Source organism: Diabrotica undecimpunctata, chromosome 4, assembly GCF_040954645.1.
Source record: "Diabrotica undecimpunctata isolate CICGRU chromosome 4, icDiaUnde3, whole genome shotgun sequence".
In the NCBI taxonomy this organism is placed as follows: domain Eukaryota; kingdom Metazoa; phylum Arthropoda; class Insecta; order Coleoptera; family Chrysomelidae; genus Diabrotica; species Diabrotica undecimpunctata.
This window is the reverse complement of record NC_092806.1, coordinates 125,970,078-125,996,923: the sequence shown is the minus strand read 5'-3', so window position 1 is coordinate 125,996,923 and position 26,846 is coordinate 125,970,078. Positions and strand designations below refer to the sequence as shown.

General features: G+C 33.3%; 1 protein-coding gene across 1 annotated transcript; it reads left to right on the top strand.

Annotated features, from left to right (window-relative positions):
• Positions 1-285: 285 nt before the first annotated feature.
• On the top strand, positions 286-21,692 carry Hsc70-5 (Heat shock protein 70 cognate 5). Its single transcript, XM_072530198.1, has 9 exons — positions 286-472; positions 9,676-9,728; positions 9,786-10,055; positions 10,553-10,861; positions 10,923-11,347; positions 11,407-11,644; positions 16,070-16,449; positions 17,181-17,383; positions 21,328-21,692. The coding sequence occupies exons 1-9, from the start codon at positions 371-373 to the stop codon at positions 21,418-21,420; spliced, it is 2,073 nt and encodes a 690-aa protein (XP_072386299.1). The 5' UTR covers positions 286-370; the 3' UTR covers positions 21,421-21,692.
• The last annotated feature ends 5,154 nt before the right edge of the window (positions 21,693-26,846 follow it).

Sequence of the window (26,846 nt, the reverse complement as noted above, 5' to 3'; positions counted from 1 at the left end):
TAAAAACAGCATGAGATAAATCATTGAAGAATATTATACGAACACCAAGAAAAATAAAAAGGGTTTACCTAAACGTCAAATAAGATCTAAGAGGGCTATCAAGAAAGCAGGAAGAAGAAAAGGAAACTTAGAGAAAAAATGGTAAAATAATATCAATTGCATTAGCTTTCATTTTATTTAACTTTCTTAAAACATGTTCGAATGCTCATAAACTAAATGCTCTTTTCTAGATAGAAACGTGGCACCGCTGTCAGCTTTGGTATGACATATGACAGCCGGTTAATTCTTTTCCATTTAATGAATCAACCATTTTGTGCGTTTGCACGTGAAGATCAAAGTGTTGGTTTTAGAATTTAAAGAAAAAAGTAAAATGTTGTCTGCCGCTCGCGCCCTTAGCAGGAAAGCCCTTGATTGCTCGAAAATCACTTTCGAAAAAGCTGGAAACAGAAATTTTAACCATTTTTCAAATAATGTAAGTTGATATTTTGACAAGTATTTTACTTTTATATAGAATTTATAAAGTGCCACAATGATGTTACATAATGATTTTCAAGGGGCATAATTACTATTATTTTTACAAAAAAGTTTTATTAGAATTATGATACATTTTTTATCACGTTATCATAAAAGTGAGGTTAATTAATCTAGAATTTCACAACTTTTACATCATTCTGATATCTGAATTCCTCCTCAATTTAGTTTTAAAAATGGTAAATTTATATTTATTTGGTGGCAAATAATAAGTTTAATACATTTTATTCGGTCAAATTACTTATAATTAATGTAGCCATTGGTATCCAATCTCCATCTTCTGACATGATGGATCGAGTTGAATATGACAATGATAATAGTTTAAAATATCCCAAATAAATAAATTCATTCTGGTATTTTATGAATAATTTGTTAAAATTGTATAATTAACATAGCATCCCTAAATTGACATGAAGGATTTGTAATTTACTGGCCAAGACAATGAACCCACTGAAGTTTTACACTCATTTAAGTAATATTTCCAAAACGATTGAGACCTTTTTGTAGCTCTGGAAAGATTTGAACCAGTATGTCTTTGTTTAAAGTAGATTTTGATATTAAACCTATGCATTATGAGTCTTCTGTAAATAGTTTTCTGTAGTAGTTCCTGAAATTGTCACAATGTTAAGTACTTTTTTAACAAATCATTGGCATAATTGGTACTGCATTGTTCAAAATTATCTCAGTTCTTTCCGTTTTTCACTTCTACAAGGGGGGTGTTTTCAGGTGGAAGTCGAGGGTTAGAAGTAGTAAACTTTTTTTGCATAATTTTGGGGTCCCAAAATTAACATTCTCTGCAAACTTCAGCCTCTTTGTATGATTTTTAGAGGTTCAGTGGCATTTTCGTCTCTGACGACTGGCTTATAAAGGCATCTTTGGGATTTGGTAATGCGTTTCTTAGATGTCTCTATTTAAGGGATTTATTATCTATATATTACATGGGATTAAAAAATGAAATGAAAGAATGAAGAAAATTGCTGCATTGGAAGTTGAGAAAATCCATTTTTTTTTTTTGATATGCCAATTCTTAATTTTGAAATTCAATTTTTTTGGTATTTTTCATGTGATATACCGATGGTTTTTATTATTATATAATATGTTTTTTTAATATTTGTCATGATGTGAGTGTAATGTGAGTAATTTCAATAGGTATCTATTGGTGTGGGTTGGTTTTTTGAAGACTTGGTTGCATATCCTGTATCCTCCTTTGTGATTAACACATTCAGAAAAGATAGTGAGTTGTTTTTTTTTAATGGTGTAATTTATTGATTCTTCTTTACTGTGCCCATAAAAAAATTATTTAATTATTCTAGTTCATGAGACCAAATGGAGAACACATCTACATATCTTCACCATACTGTGGGTTTTTGATCATGTTTGTATACAATGTTTTGCTCAAATTCCTCCATGAAAATATCTGCTAACAATAGAGATAATCCCAGAAATAATGGATAGTTAGCCTATGGTTAATCCAAAATCTTGTTTATAAAAATCATTGACTAATAGAAAATAGGTGGTTGTGAATAGTATTAATGCAGTTGATGACTTAACTTCATTGACCAGGGTTTCTTTTAGGGACTAGTACCAACCTCCATAATTGCCTGATACAGGAACTATAATTATTCCTCTTTAGCTACAAAATCATTCAGTTGATGCCATTGTTAATATTTTGTTGAAACATTAAGAATACAGAAAGTCATCATTGGAAACATCTTGACTTTGAAACAAAGTCTTGAAATGAACACTCATGTCTTCAACCTGAAGAAAGTATGTTTTTCGCTAGTCGTATAAATCAATTTCTTCTGGATATACAAAGAGTCAAGACCCTTCTTTATTCTGTTTCTCCAGTCAGAAAACATTGGTAAAAATTTCCAAAACCAGTCCAGAAATTAAAAAAAAACGATTTCAAGCAGTGTGTGAAATTTCAACTACATAACTACCCATCTATTTTATAGACCAAGTGAAGCACATGCAGAATTATCTAGAAGCTTCCTGATTGTTCTAGAAGATTCCATTGCAATTATAAATTATCTGGAATTTTCCAAATTGTTCTAGGTTATGTTTGTATTTCAGATTTTACTGAGAGCTAAAAAAATTTAAAAAAATCGAGATTGGCATTTTTGAAATTTATTTGGAAGGCTGTATTAAAATAACTTACATATTGCCAAACTAAGAATATCATTTTTTCCGAAATCTTTTGAATAAAAAAAGTGACAAAATATCTTGAACCTTTCAAATATAGAGCATTTTTCATATTTTGCTGAAAAACATACTGGGAAAATGGCACCCATAGCTCACCAATTTTTTTTGTAAAAACCAAAAAAATATGAGTTTTTACTTTGTCCTGAGTTTTAACATATGATAAATTCATGTGAATGAATTTGTGAATATACTTTTTGTGAACTTTGTATATTCAATTTAAAAATATATAGCTTTGTGGCAAATCACTATATGAATACAGAATAAATTGTTGTATTAAATAGTTATTTAGGGTAGTATGTGAACTTTCAAATACTGTAGTAGATATATATTCCAGTCGCCAGAGATGAAAATGCCACTGAACCTCTAAAAATTGTATGAACAAGCTGAATTTTGCTGAGAATGTCAATTTTGGGGCCCCAAAAGATATTCTAAAAAGTTTACCATCCTGTCTCTGGGCTTTCTCCTAAAACCCCCCTTCGTAGAGAAGAAACCAAAAAAAAAATCGATTTATCGAGAAAAATGTTTATTAGCACTTTTTGTGTAGAATGAACCATTCTCTTACAAACAACACTTGAAGCGACAGGCGTTTTTGAATGTCAATTACGCATGCAAAATCAATTTTAAATAAAATTTGTATCTGCTGTATTTTGCCGCAAATAAAGTCAGTTTTTATAAAGGTGTTAAATAAATAAATGTTGCACAATTTTTGCTATCTTTTACGATTTTCATAAGATCAATAAAAATGTTCACTTTCATTGTCCGATCATTATGGAATTTCCATTTTTAGAGCCTAATCTTTGAAACCTATAGTATGAAATTTCGGTTTTGAGTTTTGGAACAAACGTGAGGCATTTGAAATATGACTAAAAACGCTGAATTTAAACTTTCACATTACAAACGTTGAAATCTTCCTTTTTCGACTACAGAAGTACACAACTGTTTTTCAGAATCACACAACTTCAGCTACAAACTCCACTCGATACCGCCTTCGTGAATACATTTCCCGTGACATGTTATCGTTTGTACTTTAAAAGTTTAAATTCTGTGTTTTTTAGACATATTTCAAATGTCGCATATTTATTGTCAAAATTCAAAATCGAAATTTCATGTTACATGCTTTAAAGATTAGGCCTACAATAGAAATTCTACTATGACCGGCCAATGGATTTGATAAATTTTCTTGATCTTGCAAAAATCGTCCAAAGTTTATTTATTGCACAGATTTATAGAAACTGCCATGCAGTAAATTTTCATAAAAAAAATTTATAATTCAAGCTAATAGTTGGTGGATCTGATGTTAAGAGATTTATTGGTACAACCAATTTTTGACAGATGGTGCCACTGTCATTCCAATGAATTTCATATATTGCCGTGACAATTCATGCTGGTTTGAATTTAAACGGCAACAGCGAACGAATGATGACGTTTCTAGTTGTGGGTGACATAAGAATTTATGTAAATTGTGAAATTCATGTCTGGCTTGCATTGAAGAGACAATATTGTGCGTATTTTTATATTTGACATGTTTTTCATTAGTTTTGTGCATTTCATTCTGAGTTAAATTAATTAATAATTCAATCGAATTGAATTCAATTGGATATCATCATGAGTGGAATTAAATCAATTTCAACAATTCTCGAATGCTGTTTTTTTTTTCACTTCAAATTTTCTTCAGCGAATTGGTGATCACCGGCAATATTAACGTTTCTATCTGTGTGTGAACAGACGGTTTAATTGGATTTGATACATTGTGAGATTCAGACTGCTGATTGACATCTAATAAATTCAAATGCATTTTTTATGTCGTTCTCGTACAATTATGCCTCCAAAGCGACAAGCAATTGGCCGATCTACACCTCGAGCACGGAAGAAAAGAACATTACTAGCCTCAAACGAGCAACGAGGCTGGAAAATCTTCGAGTTAATGCCGTTATAGACATATAATACAAGATAGACTGATCGTTGCAATACCAGCCCGTTCCCCCAATGCGACAGAGATAACTGACGCAAAGCAGTCCCTGCATCTCTTTCTAATTTGCCAGGTTTATCGACTATGTAACCTAAATGACCAATAAGGTCACATGGTCGATAATCCTGGCCCATTAAAAAGCGATGCAGGGATTGCTTTGCATCTGTTCTTCCCTGTCACACTGGGGGAACGCGACTGTATTGTAGCAGTCAGTCTATCTTGTATTATATGTCTATGGTCTGAATCATCTGAACAACAAGAAATGAGGTTAGAAACCGATCGAATATGTACTACTCGGGCTCGTTAGTCTGAGACAACTGAACAACTGGAAAAAAGGCTGCAAAATGTTCAAATAAGCACCGCTCGATCAATACGAACACTGCACGCTGATATAAATCTTTGTACATTCTATTATGAGAGTAATAATGATTATAATCTTCATCCAAGTGTCGTCATTAGAAAAATGGATAAAATTTGCATGTATTGTAGCGCCTTGAAAATTTAGGAACGAAACGCAAGGAATGTTATGCGCCAGTGGAAAAGTTAAACTACTAGAATTACATACAGGTGGTACAGGCAAGACTTTTCTTCTTTCCCTCATTTTGGCAACCATACGATCACAAAATAATATTGCACTGGCCATTGCATCATCTGGAATTACGGCAGCTCTTTTGGATGGTGGCTGAACAGTGCATTTAGCATTGAAACTGCTGTTGAATTTGCAGAACACTAAGGCACCAACACGCAATATCAGTAAAAACTCTGGAATGGGAAAAGTACTAAAAAAATGTGTCAAATTATCATATGGGACGAAAGTAGAATGTCTCACAAGAAAGCATTGGAAGCGCTTGATCGTACCTTGCGAGATTTGAGAGAAAACGCACGGATCTTCGGTGGCGCACTCATTTTATTGTTTGGTGATTTTCGGCAAACACTATCGGTTATATCACTTTCAACACCCGATGATGAACGTAATGCATGTCTCAAATCATCAGTTTCATGGCGTCATTTACAGAAGTTGACTTTGAAAACCAACGTGAGTATACAACTAAAACAGGATGCATCAGCTGGAAATTTTGAAAAACAAGTAATGGATATTGAAAATGGGCAAATGCAAATGGATGAATCTACACAGTGTATCACCTTGTAAGCAAACTTCTGTAAGATCACAGAAAGTATAGATGAATTGGTGCAAAAAGTTTTCTCAAAAATTGCACAGAACAAAAATCATCAGTGGTTCAATACGCTCTATTAGCGGCCAAAAAATCAATGTCAACACCATCAACTTAACCATTCTTAATAGAATACCTGGCGAAATGACTAGTGATGGGAAGACCTGGTTCATTTCGGTGACCCGGGTCTTCCAGGTCATTCATTAAAATGATCCGTTCATAAAGAGCCGTTCATATGAATGACTAATTAAATTTGTTGTGTAAAGGTCAAGTGTGTAAAGTTTAATATTGATATGTTTATGAATCTTTCTGAGAGTATATGAATTAATGATAATGAAGGACCCGTTCATAGAGATTCTTTCATTAGAACGACTTTAATTATATTGTTGTTTACGTGTAGTATTCGATATTGTTACTATAAATTTAAGAATGAAATATAGTTTAAGGCTGACAATAAGATTTTTATTTCTCAAATCATCTTCAGAAATCATTAAAATATAAAAAAAAATACTTGAAAAAGTAACTTGTAAAATTAAAAATTCTATATGATGTTCATGAATGAATGATAATGCAACATTTAAAATGGATTTTATTTCCTATAAATTTTTAAATAGAACAGACTACAGGACTATTGACTCGACAATTCGAATGTATATAATTTTACAGTTTTGCAGCGTAAGGGTTTCGCCGTTCTGGAAACTGAAATCAGCGTTTGAACGATCCTTTGCGGTTCGCGGTTCATGCATTAATTTGACCGAGCATCCGAGCAACGTGTCGCAATCACACAGTTCGTTTCGTAAACACTAGACAGCGCCATTCATAGGCATAATTCATAGGGTCATTCGAACGATATAGGGTCACAGAATGTGATTATATCAATCACGGGTCTTCGAAAAGATCAGATCTTTGTGAACGGATCGCTCGTGACCTCATCACTAGAAATTACAACTGAATTCTTGAATTCACTTGATTTGCCATGCATGCCACCGTACATTCTTACATTGAAAATTGGCGTAACCATCATTCCTCTTAGAAACATAAATTCACCACGACTTTGCAACGGAACCAGACTCTCACTCAAGAAAATGATGTTATCGAGACAATTTCTACTGGAAAATACAAAGGTGCAGACGTACTGTTGCCACATATCCCAATGATCTCGACAGATATGCCATTCGACAGATGTTTCTCTTTCACAATGACTGTAAAGAAAGCACAAGGACAATCGGTGCAAGTGTGTGAATTAAATTTGGAGAATCCATTTTTCTCACTATGTGCTCTGGAAAATCTACTGATTTATTCGTTTGCGAACCAGAAGGAAAAACAGGAAATATTGTGTATCTCACAGCATTTCAATAAATATCGAATTGAAACAAAACGCTACAATGTCACAATTTTTTCGAAATGAACAAAATGTCTTTCCTTCAAATTTTAGTTGATGGCATAGCAACGCACCCAGGTTACAGCTAGTTTTGTATAAATGTCAATGACTAGGGGTGTGAAGCAATTACCACAAAGGATTAAAAACTAATTAAACACTGATTTCAAAAGTTAAGTTCAAGAATAATTATCAAATACCTCTCACAATAATTGTAATACAAATTCTTTATTTGCCATTTTACCTTCTATATCCAGAAGCTGGAAGGTCAAACAAAGTTTATTGTATAATCATTGTTTTTGTCCAAAAAGATATTTGATAAAATCAGAAACATCACAAGAAAATAGATTGTTTGCAAAAATTACGAGAATATTGAATTAAATGGAAATTTGTATGACATGTTGCCAAAGTTCATCAAAATTGTAGTCAATTTTTACACCATTATAAAAAAACTAAAAGAATCCCTTGTACAAGGTGACTAACACCAAAATGAAATAGAAACTGTTAAATTTTCAAATATATTTAAGGTATTATTAATGTCTAGAATGCTAAAAAATGGTACATTTTCAACAATTTTTTTTTGTATCTTATTTATGATATATGGCAATTAAACTTCTTTTATATTATTAAACAACTTTTGAAGATTAGAAAAAATTTTTGCTAAGGTTACAAAAAAATTTTTTCAGTTACAAAAATTTTATTATTTTTTTTTTGTTCAAATTGTGGGAAACTATCATAGAGAAAACCAAAACAAACAAAAATTCATCAAGGTTTAATAAAATCAACCGACTAGATCCGTAAATTAAAGATTTTGAGGAAAACTAAGTTTTTAAAAGTGGTGGACAGTTGTTAATCTCCAGATCTAGTCAGTTGATTTTAATAAACCTTAATGCATTTTGTTTGTTTTCCTTTTTGTCTACGAGAGTTATTTACCGTTCCAGAGATTCACTGTCTGCCATGGAGCAAATAAAAGAGACAATGGAAAAAAAATAAAAAGAATTGTTATCTTCAAAAGTTGTGTAATACAGTATAGTCCAAAATAAACAGTACTGAACTTGTAATTATTTTATTGTTTAAAAAAATACATATTATTGACACTTTATAACATGTTCTAAATGAGCTCCTTCTCTCTCAAGACACACCTCATACCAATATTCCTGATTTCTCGTAATGTTATGGAATAAAGGTTGTCTCAAGTCCGCGAAGAAGGCTCTAATAACATCCTTTAACTCATTGATGGTTTGTGGTGCCCGTTTAAAAACGGCAGTTTTAGTCATGCCCCAAATGTGTGCGCCTGGATATGTTAAGTCTGGAGAATGTGCAGGATAGGGGAAGTCAGTAAATCGTGAACTAAATTTGTTTGGAAAATGTCCCTGAAGAAATTGACAAACTGCGACAGCAGTATGGCAAGTTGCACCATCCTGCTGGAAGAATTGGTCTCGAAATGCCAAATTACGTGCACGACAAAATTGACGTAGATCAGGGATAAAGCGTGTTAAAATTTGAATGTACCTCTGTTGATTAAGTGTGTCTTGCCTACCATTTTCTTCGATAAAGTATGGACCAATGATTCCGTGTCCCGAAACTGCACACCAGGCACTCACTTTTGCACTATGTAAAGGAACTTCTTGAACTTCATCTGGTCTGGCAAAGCCCAGAAATCGATTTGTGCAACGATTTACATGGCCTGACAAATGAAAATGTGCTTCGTCTGAAAACCATATATTTTTCAAAAATTCAGGATTTTGATACTGTAATGCAAGAATTCTGGCACAATATTCCACTCTACTGTGACAATCCCTGGGATGTAATTATTGATGTACCTGAATCACATACGAAAATGCACCCAGCTCCTTTAGGATTCTTTGCAAGGAAGTTCGTTTTAAGCCAAGATGCAACGCTGTTCTTGTCTGACTGGCTTTCGGATTTTCCAAGATTCGCTCAAAAACATGTTCATGGTTATCGTTGTTGTTAACTGTCCTGGGACGCCCTGAGTTTCCTTTTCGTTGGCACAATACATTACTTGTATTTCTAAACTTGTCAACAACCTTCAAAATTACAGCATTACTTGGAGAACGTTTATTAAACCGTTGTGTGAGTTGATCACACACGTATTATTACGTCAGCCGATTCCATATGAGCAAAAATAATGCTCCACAAGAAACACTTTCTCCTCTGCACTTAACACCATTTTTAACAATTAGGTCTTAATAATTAATTGTTTAAGGATTAGTTGACAGGTCTGTACTAGTTAATTTGAATATGACAGCGCGCACAAAGAGACATCTATCTTTCAGTTTCAGTAGTTTCTTTTGGGCAATACTGTAATATAAATAAAAGTTTGATCGCCATACCTATATAATATGTATAGTGTGTGTTTTTATTCTTACTTGAATATTGATTTGGCATATTTTTACTTACAGAGATCTCCCCTTTACGCACTAAACCCAAAATATGACATTCAATTACGACACAAGTAAGTATATCTTAATAAATAAGGCGACATGCATGATAATCATTATTAACTTTTTAGATCAGAAGGCATCAAAGGAGCTGTTATTGGTATTGATTTGGGTACTACAAACTCATGTGTTGCGGTTATGGAAGGTAAACAAGCCAAAGTTATTGAAAATGCAGAAGGTTCCAGAACAACACCTTCAGTAGTTGCTTTTAGTAAGGATAATGAACGTCTAGTTGGTATGCCTGCTAAGAGACAGGCTGTAACAAATTCTGCAAATACATTTTATGCCACTAAACGTTTGATTGGCAGAAGATTTGAAGATGACGAAGTTAAAAAAGATATGTAAGTAACTTTTTTGCTTACAAATAATGCAACAACTTTGTAGAATCTTCTCCTTAAGGTATTACCTCTATTACTGAAACTGGGCTATCATTATAGCAAGTTATTCTCTGTTCAATGATGTCATTCATAAGTAGTAGATGTATAACCATATCTTATCACCTTTTGTTCTTCAATCAGATTCTTCTCAAGATTAAGTTCTGGATATCCAAAGAATGATATATTCACACCTGCTTTCTTACTCTTACTTATTACTTACTTACTTACTTACTTACTTACTTACTTAACATTCAAGTATTAATTAGAACATGCATAGCACAGAAAGATATGTATGTATGTTTAGTATAGTTGATTTGTGGATGGAAGATATGCTATGTTTCTTGTTTTTACCGCACTTGTCAAAAGTTTAGTGTTTTTTTTTTTTGTAAAAAATTCAAATCTATTGTAATTTCTAGTTTATTTCCGTTTAATGTCATTTTATTGCATATTATTCCTTTTAGGAAAACTTTATCCTACAAAATAGTTAAAGCATCAAATGGTGATGCTTGGGTACAAGGAAGCGATGGAAAAATGTATTCTCCTAGTCAGATAGGAGCATTTGTTTTGGTTAAGATGAAGGAAACTGCAGAAGCGTACTTAAACACCAAAGTAAAGAATGCTGTAATCACAGTACCTGCCTACTTCAATGACTCACAACGTCAGGCTACCAAAGATGCTGGACAAATTTCTGGCCTTAATGTTTTGAGAGTCATAAATGAACCCACAGCTGCAGCTTTAGCTTATGGCATGGACAAAACAGAAGATAAAGTGTAAGTATAATGAGTTATAATAATACTGTACTATATAGTAACCATGGTATCTACATTTTAGTATTGCTGTTTATGATTTGGGAGGTGGTACCTTCGATATATCTATCCTGGAAATCCAAAAGGGCGTTTTTGAAGTAAAATCAACCAATGGAGACACTTTCCTTGGAGGTGAAGATTTTGACAATGTCCTGGTCAACCATCTTGTTTCTGAATTCAAGAAAGAACAGGGAATTGATATAACTAAAGATCCAATGGCAATGCAACGACTTAAAGAAGCTGCAGAAAAAGCTAAAATTGAATTATCTTCTTCTCTTCAAACAGACATTAATCTTCCCTATTTGACAATGGATGCATCTGGTCCAAAACATATGAATCTCAAATTGTCTCGATCTAAATTTGAAAGTCTAGTTGGTGATCTAATTAAGAGAACCATCAATCCCTGCCAAAAGGCTCTGAAGGATGCTGAGGTTTCTAAAACAGATGTTGGTAAGTTAACTAGATTTTTTGTAATATCTTTTTTTATTAATAAAATATTTATTTTTAAGGTGAAGTTCTATTAGTTGGTGGTATGACTAGGATGCCAAAAGTACAGAGTACAGTTCAAGATATCTTTGGAAAACAACCTAGTAGAGCTGTCAATCCAGATGAGGCGGTAGCCGTAGGCGCTGCTGTCCAAGGTGGTGTTTTGGCTGGTGATGTAACAGATGTCCTTCTATTAGATGTAACTCCTTTATCTTTGGGTATTGAGACTCTTGGAGGCGTATTTACTAGACTCATTAATAGGTAAGATAAAGATTTTATGAAGTAACATTTGTCACTCGTGAGAATTTTGCTCAGTGTTAATTTCGTAAATTTAAAGCACCCATTGAACTATTTTCTTTTCATGTTGAGATACTAATTAAGGTTTATAACATTAACTTTGCACATAAAATGTGTGTTTGTTATACAAATATTTGATTCATTTGCAATAGATATTTTTGGGGTTTCTATTTTTATAACATGAGTACAGTACAGGGAACACATACCAGTTTTTTTTATTTAACTCCATTGAATACAGCAATCTGTCCCCATGGACAATAAGCATTTATTTTGTTAAATATACTGATATGTATAGAGTTACTTCAGTAAGCTCTGTAAACTAAATTAAAATTTAGATTTTATTAGTCAATACACTTTATTAAGTTTGATTGGGACCTGAAGGCAAGTCGGACGGCAGTATTCTTTTCAGTCTATGCACTTCAGAAACGTCGTGCACATTTGTCCGGTCAGCACATTAGGATTGTAATGTGTCAAAAAATCGACACGTTACTTCTTCTTCTTATGCCGTCCCCAATAACGGAGGTTGGCGACCACATTTTTAAAAGCCTTTCTGTCTTTTGCAACGTGGAATAATTCGTCTACAGTCATGTTTGTCCAGTCTCGAATATTTTGCAGCCATGACTTCCTCTTTCTACCTATTCCCTTTTTGCCATCGACTCTACCCTGCATGATGACCTGCAGAAGACTATATTTATCATTTCTCAGTATGTGTCCACGGTATGCAGTCTTGCGTACTTTTATTTTTCTCAACAATTTTTTGTCTCGACCCATCCTTCTCAGCACTTCCTCATTGGTGACCCTGGCAGTCCATGGAATTCTCAACATTCTCCGGTATATCCAAAGTTCAAAGGCTTCAAGCTTCTTAACTATTACCGCTTTTAATGTCCATGTTTCTACCCCGTACAATAGTTGCGACCAGACGCAACATTCAAGAAACCTCAGTTTCAGCTCAGTATTCAGATTTTTGTCACAGAACAATTGCTTGAATTTTAAGAACGCTGCTCTTGCCATTTCTATTCGTACCCTGATCTCTTGGTCTGGATCTAATTCTGTGTTGATGTAAGCTCCCAGATATTTATATTTTGTCACTTTCTCTATTTGCTGTCCACCAAGAGTTAGTTGTTCATTATTTATTGGACTCCTTGATACTATTATAAATTTGGTCTTATCTGTGTTGATGTCAAGTCACATTTGAATGCATTCACTATTTATTGCATCTAGTAAAGTTTGTAGTTCTTCTATACTCTCAGCCATAATTACCGTGTCATCTGCAAATCTCATGGTGTTTATGATTTCTCCACCAATTCTTATTCCCTCTTTTCTTTCCCATAAGGCTTTTCTGAATATGACCTGTGAGTACACGTTGAAAAGCGTCAGAGACAAGACGCATCCTTGCCTAACCCCTCTCGCAATCGGTATATTATTTGTTTCTATATCGTTCACCTTTACTACTGCTTTCTGGTTCCAGTATATAGCCTTAATAAACTCAATGTCTTTTTTGTCTAAATTGATGTTTTTTAATTCATCTATCAACTTCATATGCTGCACTCGGTCAAAGGCCTTCCTAAAGTCTATGAAGCATACATATGCACTCTTGTTATATTCCCGACATTTCTGCAAGAGTACCGTCAACGCAAATAATACCTCTCTTGTACCCATGCCTCCTCTGAAGCAAAACTGAGTTTCATCTATCTGCTCCTCACATTTCTTAATATTCTTAATTAATCCTAATACTCTTAATTTCCTCAAATTTCTTAATCACATGTTACAGTTTCCCTAAATTTCTTTTTATTTTGCTCTCCGTCAAAGAAGCCTCTTGTATGGCTTTGACGGATTCTAAGGGGATGTGCTGAATCACCTCGTTGGAGACATAATATGGCGTATTGACTATGGCATGCAGAACCTTATTTTGAAATCTGTTAAGATGCTTATATTTGACACTGGTGGTGCCCCATAGCTGGATCGCATAAGTCCAAATGGGCTTAAGGTTGCACTTGTGTAATTGTGTTATCCAAGGACAATTTTGATTTGCAGCCATTTAGCCGATAAATTTTGCAGTTTTGTTATCTCTACTTTGGTTTCTTCGCTTCAATGCCTGAGTTTTCATACTAAAACTAAGTGCTAAATTTGAAAGGGAGAAACATCTATCTGTGTGAATTGAGTTTCATAATTTTTATTTTATTATTAAAGTTGGTCTAATAGATTATCTGAGTTTATATCTGCAATATTAATAAAATAATAATGGTGTGTAGTAATACTAAACATCATACAAAAAATTGAGTGTGCTGGTGGACCATGAACGTTCTTCACCAGTACCTTCAAGCTTCTGCGTCACAAAATGTTTCTTCCTCCAAGCTTTTATCCTGTTCAGTACCTTGTAAATCAGTGTAGAACTTTCTAGAGTTTACATTTCCCAAATATTTGGTCAAGATATTGTAACTTAGCAGCTTTGACCGGAAGTGGGATGTTGCAAAAAGCTTGGGATGATTGTGGCTAGTAACTTCCGGAGTTGTGATATTATGAGCTTTCCTTAAATTTCTTTTCGGGTTTCGTTTAACTTTGCATTAAAACCGCGAGCTTGCAAATAACTCAGAATAGGTATTCTTGTGAAAGATAAATTGAGGGCTATTTTTCCTGATTTCCAACACTCGAATAGGTTTCGTAGGCATTGGGCATTTCTTGGGATACTTGTTGGAGAAATGCTTAGTCCAATTCAGAAATTTGATATCTTTCCCAGAGTCTACCACTTGGAACGGTTTCAGTTTCACTCTGCTGTTGCGGAGGACTTCTACCCAATCATCCGGAGTTTCCTTATAAGCGTTCGGTCTGAACTAGATAATGAAGGAATCGAAAAACTGTGTAATTTTTATTTTGAACTCCACAAGAGTCACAAAATATCATCAAATTTTGAACCTGACCTGACAGTACATTATACACAAAGTGATGAATCGTCGAACACACATCGTCAGCCCCTTTTTTGCTACCGATTCGTCACAAGTACATAGTATGTAACTTAGTTATGTTGAGTTCTTCAGGGAGATAAGTTTTCTTACTTTTTTTTTTCGGGAGTAATGCGATTTTCCTTCTTTTCAAGGAACCAATAAATTCTGTCACTTTGACGATAGTATCTTCAGAAATGTTGTGGGGCCTATTTCCGTGTTTTCCTGAAGCATCTAATGGTACGGTGCCAGTTGAGGCCAGTGATTCTCGAATTCTTTACACTCGGAAAGCAGAAATTCCATGAATGGATAAGAATGCTTTGAAACATACATGCACATCACGAAAGTCTCCATCAGGGTCACTACTAACACGATAGGAATAAGAAGCAAGATTAGGTGTCCCTGTACCCACTCGAAATCGTCGACGTATAACTGGGAGAACGGTTATCAGACCACCTAAATACCGATTCTGATCGTCGTAGTTAGCAAGTTCATTGAAGTGAGTCAAAAAGCGTCGCCTTTCGGCTTCATTGACGTTCCCAAAACAACGAAAACGGTGGCAGTTGCAATCTGGCCCTACCTCATGAGTGGTGGCTCTCAGAAGTTTCATAACGTCACGAACACGGCCTGTTTTTCTTCTTTTTTTAGCAGCAATCCCCACATCTATATCACTACAATCGCTAGCACTACTTTCCATTTTATTAATCAGTAAGTACTCACTACTTTACTAGTGTTTAAATAGTACCAACTGGCAAACTAGAACACACCAACGAAGTCGCTAAACTTAAAAAGAGAATCACAGAAATGCTGAAATCGACCCGACCTGTTCAGACAGAGAGGGGCGCCTTCGGACCCTAACGGTTATTCCCTCGCAGTGCGCGGACTATGATGGTTCTTCCCCAGTACACCGTTTCATTTAACATTTGTAATAAAAGGACTGTAAATGTTTTTCCCTTTTACTCCGTAATATATTACTCCATATAATTCATCACTAGAAAACTTAGTCATCTCAATTTCGACCAAAAGTGGACTATGATTGTTTTTCCCCCTGGCTCCTCATATGTTAACATTGTAAAAATTTAATAGCATTTGTCGTTTGAGAGGGAAATGCTCACATGATGAACACCACCGTGATAATGTTTTTAAGTTATTAAAAAACTTATTTAATCATAATAGTCTCCCTTTATACCGCTATCGCAGCTTGGGAGTATAGCGGGGTAGTCTGCTACTCGTGGGTCTACGGTATACAAGGAAGCTAGCAGGACCAGTGCTACACTTCAACCGCCCATTATTACCGCTGGTTTTACCTAAGGTACTCATTTTATTCAGGCTGAGTCGATCTAGGGCCTGTAGATATTTTAAAAATATCTATACTGTGTGAGTCAGGCACTCTACCGCCTGAGTTAACCGGTCCAATATTTTTTTTAATTGAAATTTATTTGCTTTATAGAAATACTACAATCCCTACCAAGAAGAGTCAAGTATTCTCAACAGCTGCTGATGGTCAAACTCAAGTAGAAATTAAAGTCCACCAAGGCGAACGTGAAATGGCAACAGACAACAAGCTTCTTGGCCAATTCTCCCTCATCGGTATTCCTCCAGCTCCTCGTGGTGTACCACAAATTGAAGTAACTTTCGATATCGACGCTAACGGCATTGTACACGTATCAGCTAGAGACAAGGGAACCGGAAAAGAACAACAAATTGTAATTCAATCTTCTGGTGGTTTGAGCAAGGATGAAATCGAAAATATGGTCAAAAATGCTGAACAATATGCACAACAGGACAAGGTCAAGAAAGATAGAGTTGAAGCAGTAAATCAAGCTGAAGGTAATGAAGTGGTCAATAAATATAAAATCATATTATCATCCACACATCTTATTACAGTTTCAAAAGAAATTTGGTAAATAATTGATCTATTTTTTATCCCTTTTTAAATTAATGCAATGTAGGGAATAATAATAATAGATACTGAGACCATAATGTTGAAATAGTTCTTTTGTATTAAGAACAAAAAGTGATCTTATTTGTTTGTAAATCATTCGAAGATTCACAAACAAATCTGCACATCTCTGTATTTAAAAAGCTTTCTGATTTTCTAGGCTTGTATCCAAATCACTTGTTTTTAATGCAGTCAACTTTTTGAACTGACTTCGTCAATATTATTTTTTATATAGGGTATATATATAATATCTTTCGTCAGGATGTTGATATATATTTACATTTCAATTTTTTTTTAAGCGTGCCCTGGACATATATTGTTTCTCACATTGTACTTTCTGATGTCAGATGTACTCGGAATATCACTTTCACTATTTGCAGTCTATAATAGAACAAATCACTTAATTCTTCAGCAAGCTTTTAAATCTATCAATTTAAGTGTTTATGTAATTAATGTTTGCCAGCGGTTGCTGTTGATGATGTGCGATTTTTAGATTTTATTGTGATACATTTATAAACATTAACTTTTTGTTGTCATTGACAGGCAAAAAAGCATTTTTTTATAAGTGATAGTAGACAATTTTTTTAATATACTGATTAATACTTTTATTTTATTTTAGGCATTTTACATGAAACCGAGACTAAGATGGAAGAATACAAAGATCAGTTACCAAAGGAAGAATGCGACAAGTTAAAAGAAGAAATTACTAAAGTTAGAGATTTATTAACTAAAAAAGATGAGACAGATCCTGAAGAAATCCGCAAAGCTACAACCACCTTACAACAATCATCACTTAAATTGTTCGAAATGGCTTACAAAAAGGTAAGAATTTTATATTTTGTAAGTTTGAACACTCATCATCCAACTTTTTATAAAGGCAGCTTTACATCTAGGCTATGCAAGTCTCATGCTATGCAAGTCCGTCTTGCATGGCACATCTCTTGCCTAGCTTGACCTTTTTACATCAGAGATATTTCTGTGCAATTTTAGATCCCACTTTCATTGTTGCCAACAGAGAAAATATTTATCAATTTGAGGTTATTTTATTTTAAATAAATATAATTAAGTACTAAAATAAATAATATAATAAATAAATATACACTATTTATGGTTATTAAAAGGGTGAAGGATGTCAACCAAAGAAAAGCAAACATTGTTATTTGTTGAATATTGCTGTTGTAGCAACAATCATGAAAAATAATAAAAAAAGAAAACCTAGAAAATGCTGGGTCAAACCTTGGTTGAATGCAGGACTGGGAAATTTGAAGTTACCCCAAGAGTTCTTGGATGCTAGAGATCTTCAAAGTTTTAAAAACTTTCTTCGAATGAACGAGTCCACTTTCCTTAAGCTCCTGGAAAAAATTAATCCCTTAATTCAGAAAAGAGATACCAATTTTCGCCAGTGCATTCCATCAAGGACAAAATTAATTATAACTTTAAGGTATCTGGCAACTGGTGAAACGTTTCGATCTCTAATGTATACTTTTTCCATTGTCAATTTGCCAAGCGTCGGCTTTTGAGGTTCTTTGATGTCGATGCCGACCATTGGCGTGGAAATTAAGAAAAGGGATCAGTTATCAAACGCATATTTCAAGAAAAATCATATAATTTTTATTAATTTTTACATAATTATATTCAGGAAAATTTCTCAATTTTTGGGCAGAAATTGTTTAAACAATTTTTTAAACAAATTCAAAATATCACCTTTTGTGCTCCAAAAAATATTTTTAGGTTTTTGGGTGACTCTAAATAAGATCTATGTCATTTTTCTCAAAAGTTAATAGTTTTGGAGATATAAGCGATTTAAAATCCGAAAAATGCGATACCTAATATGCATTTTCGAGGCTTGAAAAATATGTAAATGAGTATTTTTGAGATTCAAGAGTATCTAAACTAAAGTATCAACATTGATTTTGGTGAGAAATCGGAGCAATATTTTCCGTAGCAGAAAAAGGTGATCTTTTGAATTTGAATTGTTTCCGGCAAAAATGTCCGGCACCCTTCAACCTTCGATTTGTTTAAACGGGGCATTTTTGAATAGGACTCTTCAAAGGACAGAATCAGTTTTTTTTTCAAATGGGAGCGGGCTCACAACACCGAATAAATAACAAATTAATTCTTTCAAATTAAAGCTTGTTAATTTTAGTGATTTATAAGAATATTGGACTTATTATTTAGTTTTTACATAAACCATAATATTTTTTTACAATTATCTGTAAATAATGGCTCATTCTGTCAGAAAATTTTAAAACATTGTCTATCCAGCAATTAAGATAGTCAACTGAAATTTAATTTTTAAACACGGCCTACTGTTAATGCACAAACAGGGTGAATCTTCAATATTTTGCTTCGAGTTAGAGATATCTGAAAAAGTTATTTGGAAAAGATGTTCCAAATATTATTTTAACCCCACATAACAAAGTTTTATGTCAAAATTCGCACTTTTACTTTTTTCATTAATTGAAGAGCTTATTTCCAGTGTCTTAAATCCAAAATTTCGATTTTTTAAATTTTCTTTTTTTAAACTTTATAGATTTCTTCAAGTCTAGAATAAAGTTATATGTACCAAAACAACTTCTTATTTACCATTTAAAAGTGCATATGAAAATTGTAAAATTGTATAATTTGTATGTTAAATTTGTATGAAAATCTGTAATTTCATGGATTTCATTATATGGATGTAAGACACTTTGGAAATAAGCTCTTCAATTGTAGTCAGGATTCTAAAACGGACAGTTGGCTGTCCCGAGATGCATCTTTAGACAGCCAATTGTAGATTTAGGATCGAGATTACAAATAATACTGAAAAACTAAAATTGCGAATTTTGTCATGAAATTTGGTATGTGCGTTTACAATAAGTGGAACAACTTTTCCAAATAAGTTTTTCCGATTTCTCTAACGCGAAGCAAAATATCGAAAATTTACCCTGTTTGTGGATTCGCAGTAAGCCGCGTTTAAAATTTAAATTTCAGATGACTATCTTAAAAAAATGTGCACTAACAACATGTATGACTGTGCAAAATGTCAAATCTGTATGTATTTTAGTAGCTGATATATAGAGTTGTCTTCATCTTAAATGCGACACACTGTATAATAATGAATACTAGTGTTCAAGATGCATCGCGATAGCTGTAAAGAAATTAATTAGAAGGACTGAAAAGAATCGTCAGTGTGCCTGTAAAATTGTAAACTGTTCGCTGAATAACGTCTTTTGCAGCAGTGTCAATCCTACCCAATTTTTTATTTGGTCGCTTTCGTTTTAAGGAATGATCTGTAACTGTGCCTAATTTAATAATTGTATATATCGTCTTATACCCGATTTTTTTAATACATGAATTCTCGAAACAATTGCATTATCAGCCATCCCAATATTTTCTTTTTTCAAACACTCATACATATTTAAAACTATTCTTTGGGATTGTACGTGCAAATCTTTATTTTTTAATTCAGAGCTGTCATTAACATAATTGTCATTATTTATTGATAACACAGAAGTTGATGCATCTTAAAAAATGCCATCCTAGAAAAATATAATATTACTTATAACTTATATTACCTATACCTTATAAGCCTCCGCCTCTGCAATAGGAAATATTTTAGGGTATCGCATAGCAGACAACAGGTGTTCATTAGAATTTATTGGTTTGCGCTTCGCGCTGTTGCCATAATGCATGAGTTTAAAATTAGTGAATATAACCTTAATACCATTATTAATATATCTGCAATTTTTCATGTTTCCAGGTAAGGTATAAAATCAATGAAATTTGGAAAAAAATAATACAATTCTTGAAACCGTTTTTGAGAACTTGGATTCTTAAAAGTTGTCTGATTTCTTAAAAGTCGATCATTATATCTATAAAAGTATTACCGCTAAATTCACCAACAGGGCAACGTCGAACGTTCAAATTCTCTCCAGACTACAATGTTGCCAATATTCGAAAATTACTTAGAATATAAGTAATATATACAAAGTTCACGGTTGCTTTAATTCATTAGTGAAGAGTCCATGGAAATATTAGTACCTAGTTAATTAATTTATATATATATTTTTGAGAATAAGTTCATATTATTTTTTAAGAGTGTCGTTCGTTGACTAGCAATTGAATAATAACGAATAGAAAATAGAGAATATTTTTTAAATATAACCTTAGGAATTTTAGGAAATATGTCTGACAACCTTGATTTGAAAGGCGGTCTCTTTGATACCAGAATAAGACATGTTTATGTTGGAAAATTATTAGTGGAATAACTATACAATTTTAGAGTATCAGAATCAGCTATATCTCAATTTATTCCCATTGTGTGTAGGGCAATTAATGATATACGCTAAAGATAGAGATAAGGTTATGTTTTATTCTGTAATCTATTATAAATTGTTATGTTGGCAACATGAATTTTAACGATAAATTGCAAGAAAATAGCATGAAAAATAGAACATGTTCTAATTTTTCGTCTAGCACAGGAATTGCATGGAAATAGCCCGTGGGCATGCGCAGTTCCATGATCTGTCTTGCATGGCTCTTGCCTAGCATGAAAATAGCATAATGTAAAACTGTCTTAAATCATTTAGATTATACTCACAACACCTTCAACGCATGATCCATCAGTGCAATTGAATAAAATTATAATGTTAAAGAAAGTTATGAAACTTTGACAATCAAAATTTTGTTTTCAATGAAAATATCATTCTATTACATTGTCTGCAGTACCAACAATTCGCCAATTATGAATTAATGATTGGTAAATATACTTTTTTCATTTTCAGATGGCTGCTGAAAGAGAATCATCAAGCAGTAGCAGCAATCAACAACAGGAACAACAACAACAACAGTCAGAACAACAAAAGAAAGAAAATTAAATTAGTGATTTTCCATAAGTTTTATATACATTCTAGTGTAAATATGTGATGTTATTTCGTCGGGAGGTACAGATTTCCTGTTGAGTAGCCTTGATGACGGAGGTTTCTTTTCCAATTTAAAACAATGCAATTTGGCATCTATGTAGCAATTTTATGTTGGAAAATTATTTCAAGTTCTTGTATACAACTTCCTCATTGGACTGATGCTGTGAAAGACTTGGTGAATGATGTATGAATCGATCAGTTAGTGTGTGTTGTTTCATAGTTCGCTATTTTTACCGAATGTGTTATGAATTTCTGTTAATATAAAATAAATTTTTCATAGAAAAAATGTTAATTGTATTATTTCTAATTTTAAAATATCAACCAACAAAAAATAGAAATATCAATTGAATGCTACAGGAGAAAATCAAGATTAAACTCGAAAATAATGTTATAGTCGAATAATTAAAGAAAGTGACTTACTGGCAACACTAAAATTTTGGGCTATCTACTGTCTACTGAAAATTCCACAATTCCAGCGGCTTCGTTATTTCATTATTTTTTTAGGATTGAATTATTTTGTTTACGTCTTTACCTTACCATCTCATAGACACAACAATCAGCTAACCTATTGTACAAATGTAAATTCTATAAGAGAAACACTCGTTCATAATTGTTTATTTAGGTGTTTGTATTATTTTTATACGAAAATAAGTTATATGTAAAATTTATCAATTAATATTAATATTGTGTGTATATGCAATCAAATTACGGTACCTGTGATGTTGAACTAACACTTCTGCTTCTTCCACAGTGCACTGGGAGAACTCAGGGTGCAGAATCTTCTTAAAGTTGCGTAGTTAAGTTTACACAAAAAACTGGAGTGTATCGCGCTTATCTATACAAGACTGTGACTGAGGTGCGTGTCGTCTTGTAGCTTTCGCTTCTCTTAAGTCTCATAGGGGTTGTGTACAGGGCCGTATCATGGTTACGTATATGAGACATACACACACGTCAATTAAAGAATTAAATATAAAATAAAATAATAAACACTTAATAAAAAATAAGAATATGTGTGGAGGGACGTAACATTCCCACCCACCAAAATGCATATTTGCATTTTTAGTCAATATAAGGCAGAGGGCATAGCTTCACCAAAGGTCGAAGTTCACCTTTCGCGGTTTGTATGTCGTTTTAATTCGACCCATTAGCCATTGTAAGGGAGGCTTGGTCTCATTACGCATTAGTACGAGTGTACCTATATTAGGATTACCCTCATTCTTATGCCACTTCGTGCGTTGATGAAGAGTATGTAAATATTCTCTGCTCAATCTTTGCCAAAAGTCTGCATGTAATCGTTGCAGCAATTGCCAACGACTATTGAACATGAACTATGAACATCACTGTAGTCCCGATCGGGAATTATCTTTAAAGGCTCTAGTGTAAGAAAATGACCAGGTGTTAAAACTGAAAAATCATTTGGATCATTACTGACAGGACATAAGGGACGACTATTTAAGACAACCTCTATTTGTATGAGTAATGTATTGAATTCTTCATAGGTTAAAACCTGTTCGCCTATGACTCTAGACACATGTGTTTTTACGCTTTTTATACCCGCTTCAAACAATCCACCAAAATGGGAAGCTGCAGGAGGATTTAAATGACATGTAATGACGTCGTTTTTATCAAAATGTTACTTAATGTCTTCTAAATAGGATTTTGCTCCTACAGAATTTGTTCGGCAATCAGAATAGACAACAGAGCAACGTTCTCGACGTGCTATAAAACGTCTGAATGTGGCTAAAAATGCCTCGGTACTAAGTTCAGATACCAATTCTATAGCAAAAGTTTTGTGACAAGGCGAAGTGCGTACCTTGAATGCCTGCATGTAGATGTACAATATGAACTTCCGAAAGAAGTAATTTGATAAAATTACCTTTGGAAGGTAAAAGAAGAGGAAAGCGCTTGTCATACGCTAATTCTGACTGGCTAAGTCTTCCGCCCACTCTTAGATCATGTGAATCGAAGAAGGGATTTAATTTTTTCAAATATTTGAATTTTATAGTATTACCCTTAACCTGTTCTAGTTCTTCCTTCAAATATCTTTGTTGCACTAATCTAATTAGTTGATTAGAGGCGTTACTTTGCTCCTGAATAGAAAGCCTTCCAACTGTTCGTTGATTGGCTGATTTTAGGTTACCAACGAATCTAAGAACATAGGAAAAGATACGTTTTAATTTTGAAAAGAAAGAAAATCGATTACAGAGATTATCGACAAATTCATCAGATGGAAAAGATAAAAGACAACTCTTCTGTTTTAATTCTAAGTTATGTTCAATAGAATCGGGCAAGGAGAATGTCCAGTTATCTTCAGTAGTGCGAAGAAACTCCGGACCCACCCACCAAGCAGGAGTATTTAAGAAATCCTCAGGGAAAAGTCCACGGGATCCGTGATCCGCATTATTTAATGAAGAAGGAATATATCGCCAGTGTTTTGAAGCTATCCTGTCTTGAATATAAGAAATTCTGTTACTGACGAAGGTTTTCCATTTATATATCTGTGAATTAATCCAATGAAGAACAACAGTCGAATCTGAACATGCGTAAATTCTACTAAACGGTATAGTGAGAGTCTGCAGTATATAAGATAATAATTTACTAAGAATTACTGCTCCATTGAGCTCAAGACGAGGAATAGTTTGTACCCTGGTAGGAGATACCTTTGTGCGGGCTAAAAGAAAATAAGTTTTGATGACTCCTGTATCATAACAAACACGAAGGTATGTAACAGCAGAAGATCCACGTAAAGATGCGTCACAAAACCCATGAAGCTCACAGAAAATAATTCATTTAAAGAAATATGACGAGGTATAGTAAACTTAGACAGTATAGGCAGTTCAATTTTAAATTGTTCCCACCTTGAAGTAATTTCCAAAGGTGGAGTTGCATCGCAATCTAAATCAAGGAGCCAAAGACGCTGACTAATAGTCTTCACTATCAAAGTGACAGGATTAAGAATACTGTAAGGATCGAATATTCGAGCTATTTGACTTTCTTTCATTGTATCATGTTGCTTCCCAGTGTCCCGTAGGGTTTTTCTTTGATTGTCCTTTAACTCACTAAGCCTAATTTTTCTTTTTCGAGATTTATTTAATTGTTTTTCTGTGGCCACACTCACATTAACACATGTTTCATCCGCCATGTCTAATATTTCTAATGGTGTTACAACCTTATTCGCCGCAGCTCGACTTGAATGCTCTCATAAACATGAAATGAAGTGATTTTTGGCGGCAAATTGTATACCAGTATAACAGAAATAATTATTACAACCTTATTCCGCTAATAACACCGATTCACAAATATTGAGGGTTACAACCTTATTCGGGGCGGACATTTATTTATATCTTCAGCATTCTCAGTATTAAATCTAAACTTTATTCCCTTGCTGCTATGCTTAGTTGTCTGGGTAGGTATCTCATAATTTATTAGAACTTTGTAATGTTAGTAATATTCATAGAAATAAAAGGCACATCGGAAATAACGGGAGTTTATTGGATCGAATTTCTTACACACAAAAAATATGTATCTAAATAAATTTAAACAGAAATATAATACTTATAATATAATAATAATAAATACTACACGTATATACTAATATGTACATTTTTAAATTTATCCACTAAAGATAAATCATTAGTACCTTTCATATATGAGATAAAAACGACAAAAATACAAACAACCATTCACATAATAAAAAAACGTCCATTCATTTGTTTTTAAGATTTTTTTATTATCACAAAAGCTTTTTCATAGGTATTTCGTTATATCTAAAAATAAGAAAAAGAACTTTGATTATTTTTTAATACTCACAATATAGAATTTTTAGATATTCCTTTAGTCATTGAAAATTAATACAATGTAGCTTTTACTATGTAAATAATCAAAAGTTCTTCTTTAACCCTTAACCTGAAAGGTGTCGAATATGCGACTAAGCTACTATAATCTCTTATCTTAAAATATAGATAGAGAGTGTTAATAAAGAGTCAACGCGCTGGCTACCCCAGGAAATAGTTTATTGATTGGCTTTAAATGAGTACTAATTTTTAAATACAAATGTTCATTTATTGGGATAAGTACATATTTTACAAATATTTATTTCAGTAAAAGGTAAATTTTAGTTTTTGATACCTAATTTTCATACATATATGTTTATTTTTATGGTGTCTATGGTCAATATTTTAACGTTGAGTTTTTAAGCTTTAAATTCAGGCTACAGTATTATTTTTATTTTCTTTACATCGAAACTATTTTGTATAGAAAATATGCATGCAATGATGGTTTATTAAAGGAAATAAATATATATCAGACTAAAGTTAAATGCTATTTTTAGTTGTAACATTCAATGCCGCCTTTCAAGATATTACTGTGGTAATAACTCGGTGATAATTAATAACTGAAGTATATTGACAATACTGCATACACTATATAAGGTTAGGCTTTTATTATATACCTACGGTCTTAGCGCCGTGAGAGAGAGAGAGAGAGAGGGAGAGAGTGAGCTGAGGCGAAGCGGCTGGGAGAGCTGAATAGTTACAAGCACATGAACGGCATGCATTGTATTTTCTCACAATTGTTTTCTGAAACCTACTTGTTGCGAAGTTTGTTAGAGTTCAGATTTTTGATTATCTATTTGTGATGAGAGTGGCATATCTCGTGATACAATTATCTAAGATATATCCGCTAAAAATAATCCAAATGTATGCAAAATAAATGTCAACTCTGAAGAAATACCCGACATTCAAGTAGAAGAAATCGATTATGCATGCATTCCAACAAATAAAAAATAATAAAGCTGCATTGGACGATGAGATTTTACCTGAGATGTTCAACGAAAATACCATGGAACTAAAAAAAACAAACTGGTAAATCTATTTATCAGATGTCTAACAGAAGAAAATATTCCAGAAGAATAGGGAAGAGAATTAGTCATACTGATATACAAAAAGGTGATCCAGAAGATCTGGAAAATTACCAACTGATAAGTCTTAAACACACAAGCTTTTTATGAGAGTAATAGAAATAGACTAGAATGGAAATTTGAGCTATACCAACCAAAAGAGCAGGTAAGATTCAGAAATCATTAGAGTACAATAGAACAGCTACACACAGTCATAATAGAAAAGAGAAATAATTACCTGATTACTAATGATATACCTTTATGGTTGGCTTTTGTAGATTTCAAGAAGGCGTGTGATACTATTCAAACAAACCCAATAATTTCTGCCTTGTGAAATGCCAGAGTAGATCAACGATATATCAATCTAATTAAAAAGATCTATAGTAAATCAACCTTAAGAATGCAGCTCCGTATCCGACCCAGCTAAATGTCCTACACATATGTAGAACCGGTGGGAATAAATTCTAACCAAATAAGCACCCGT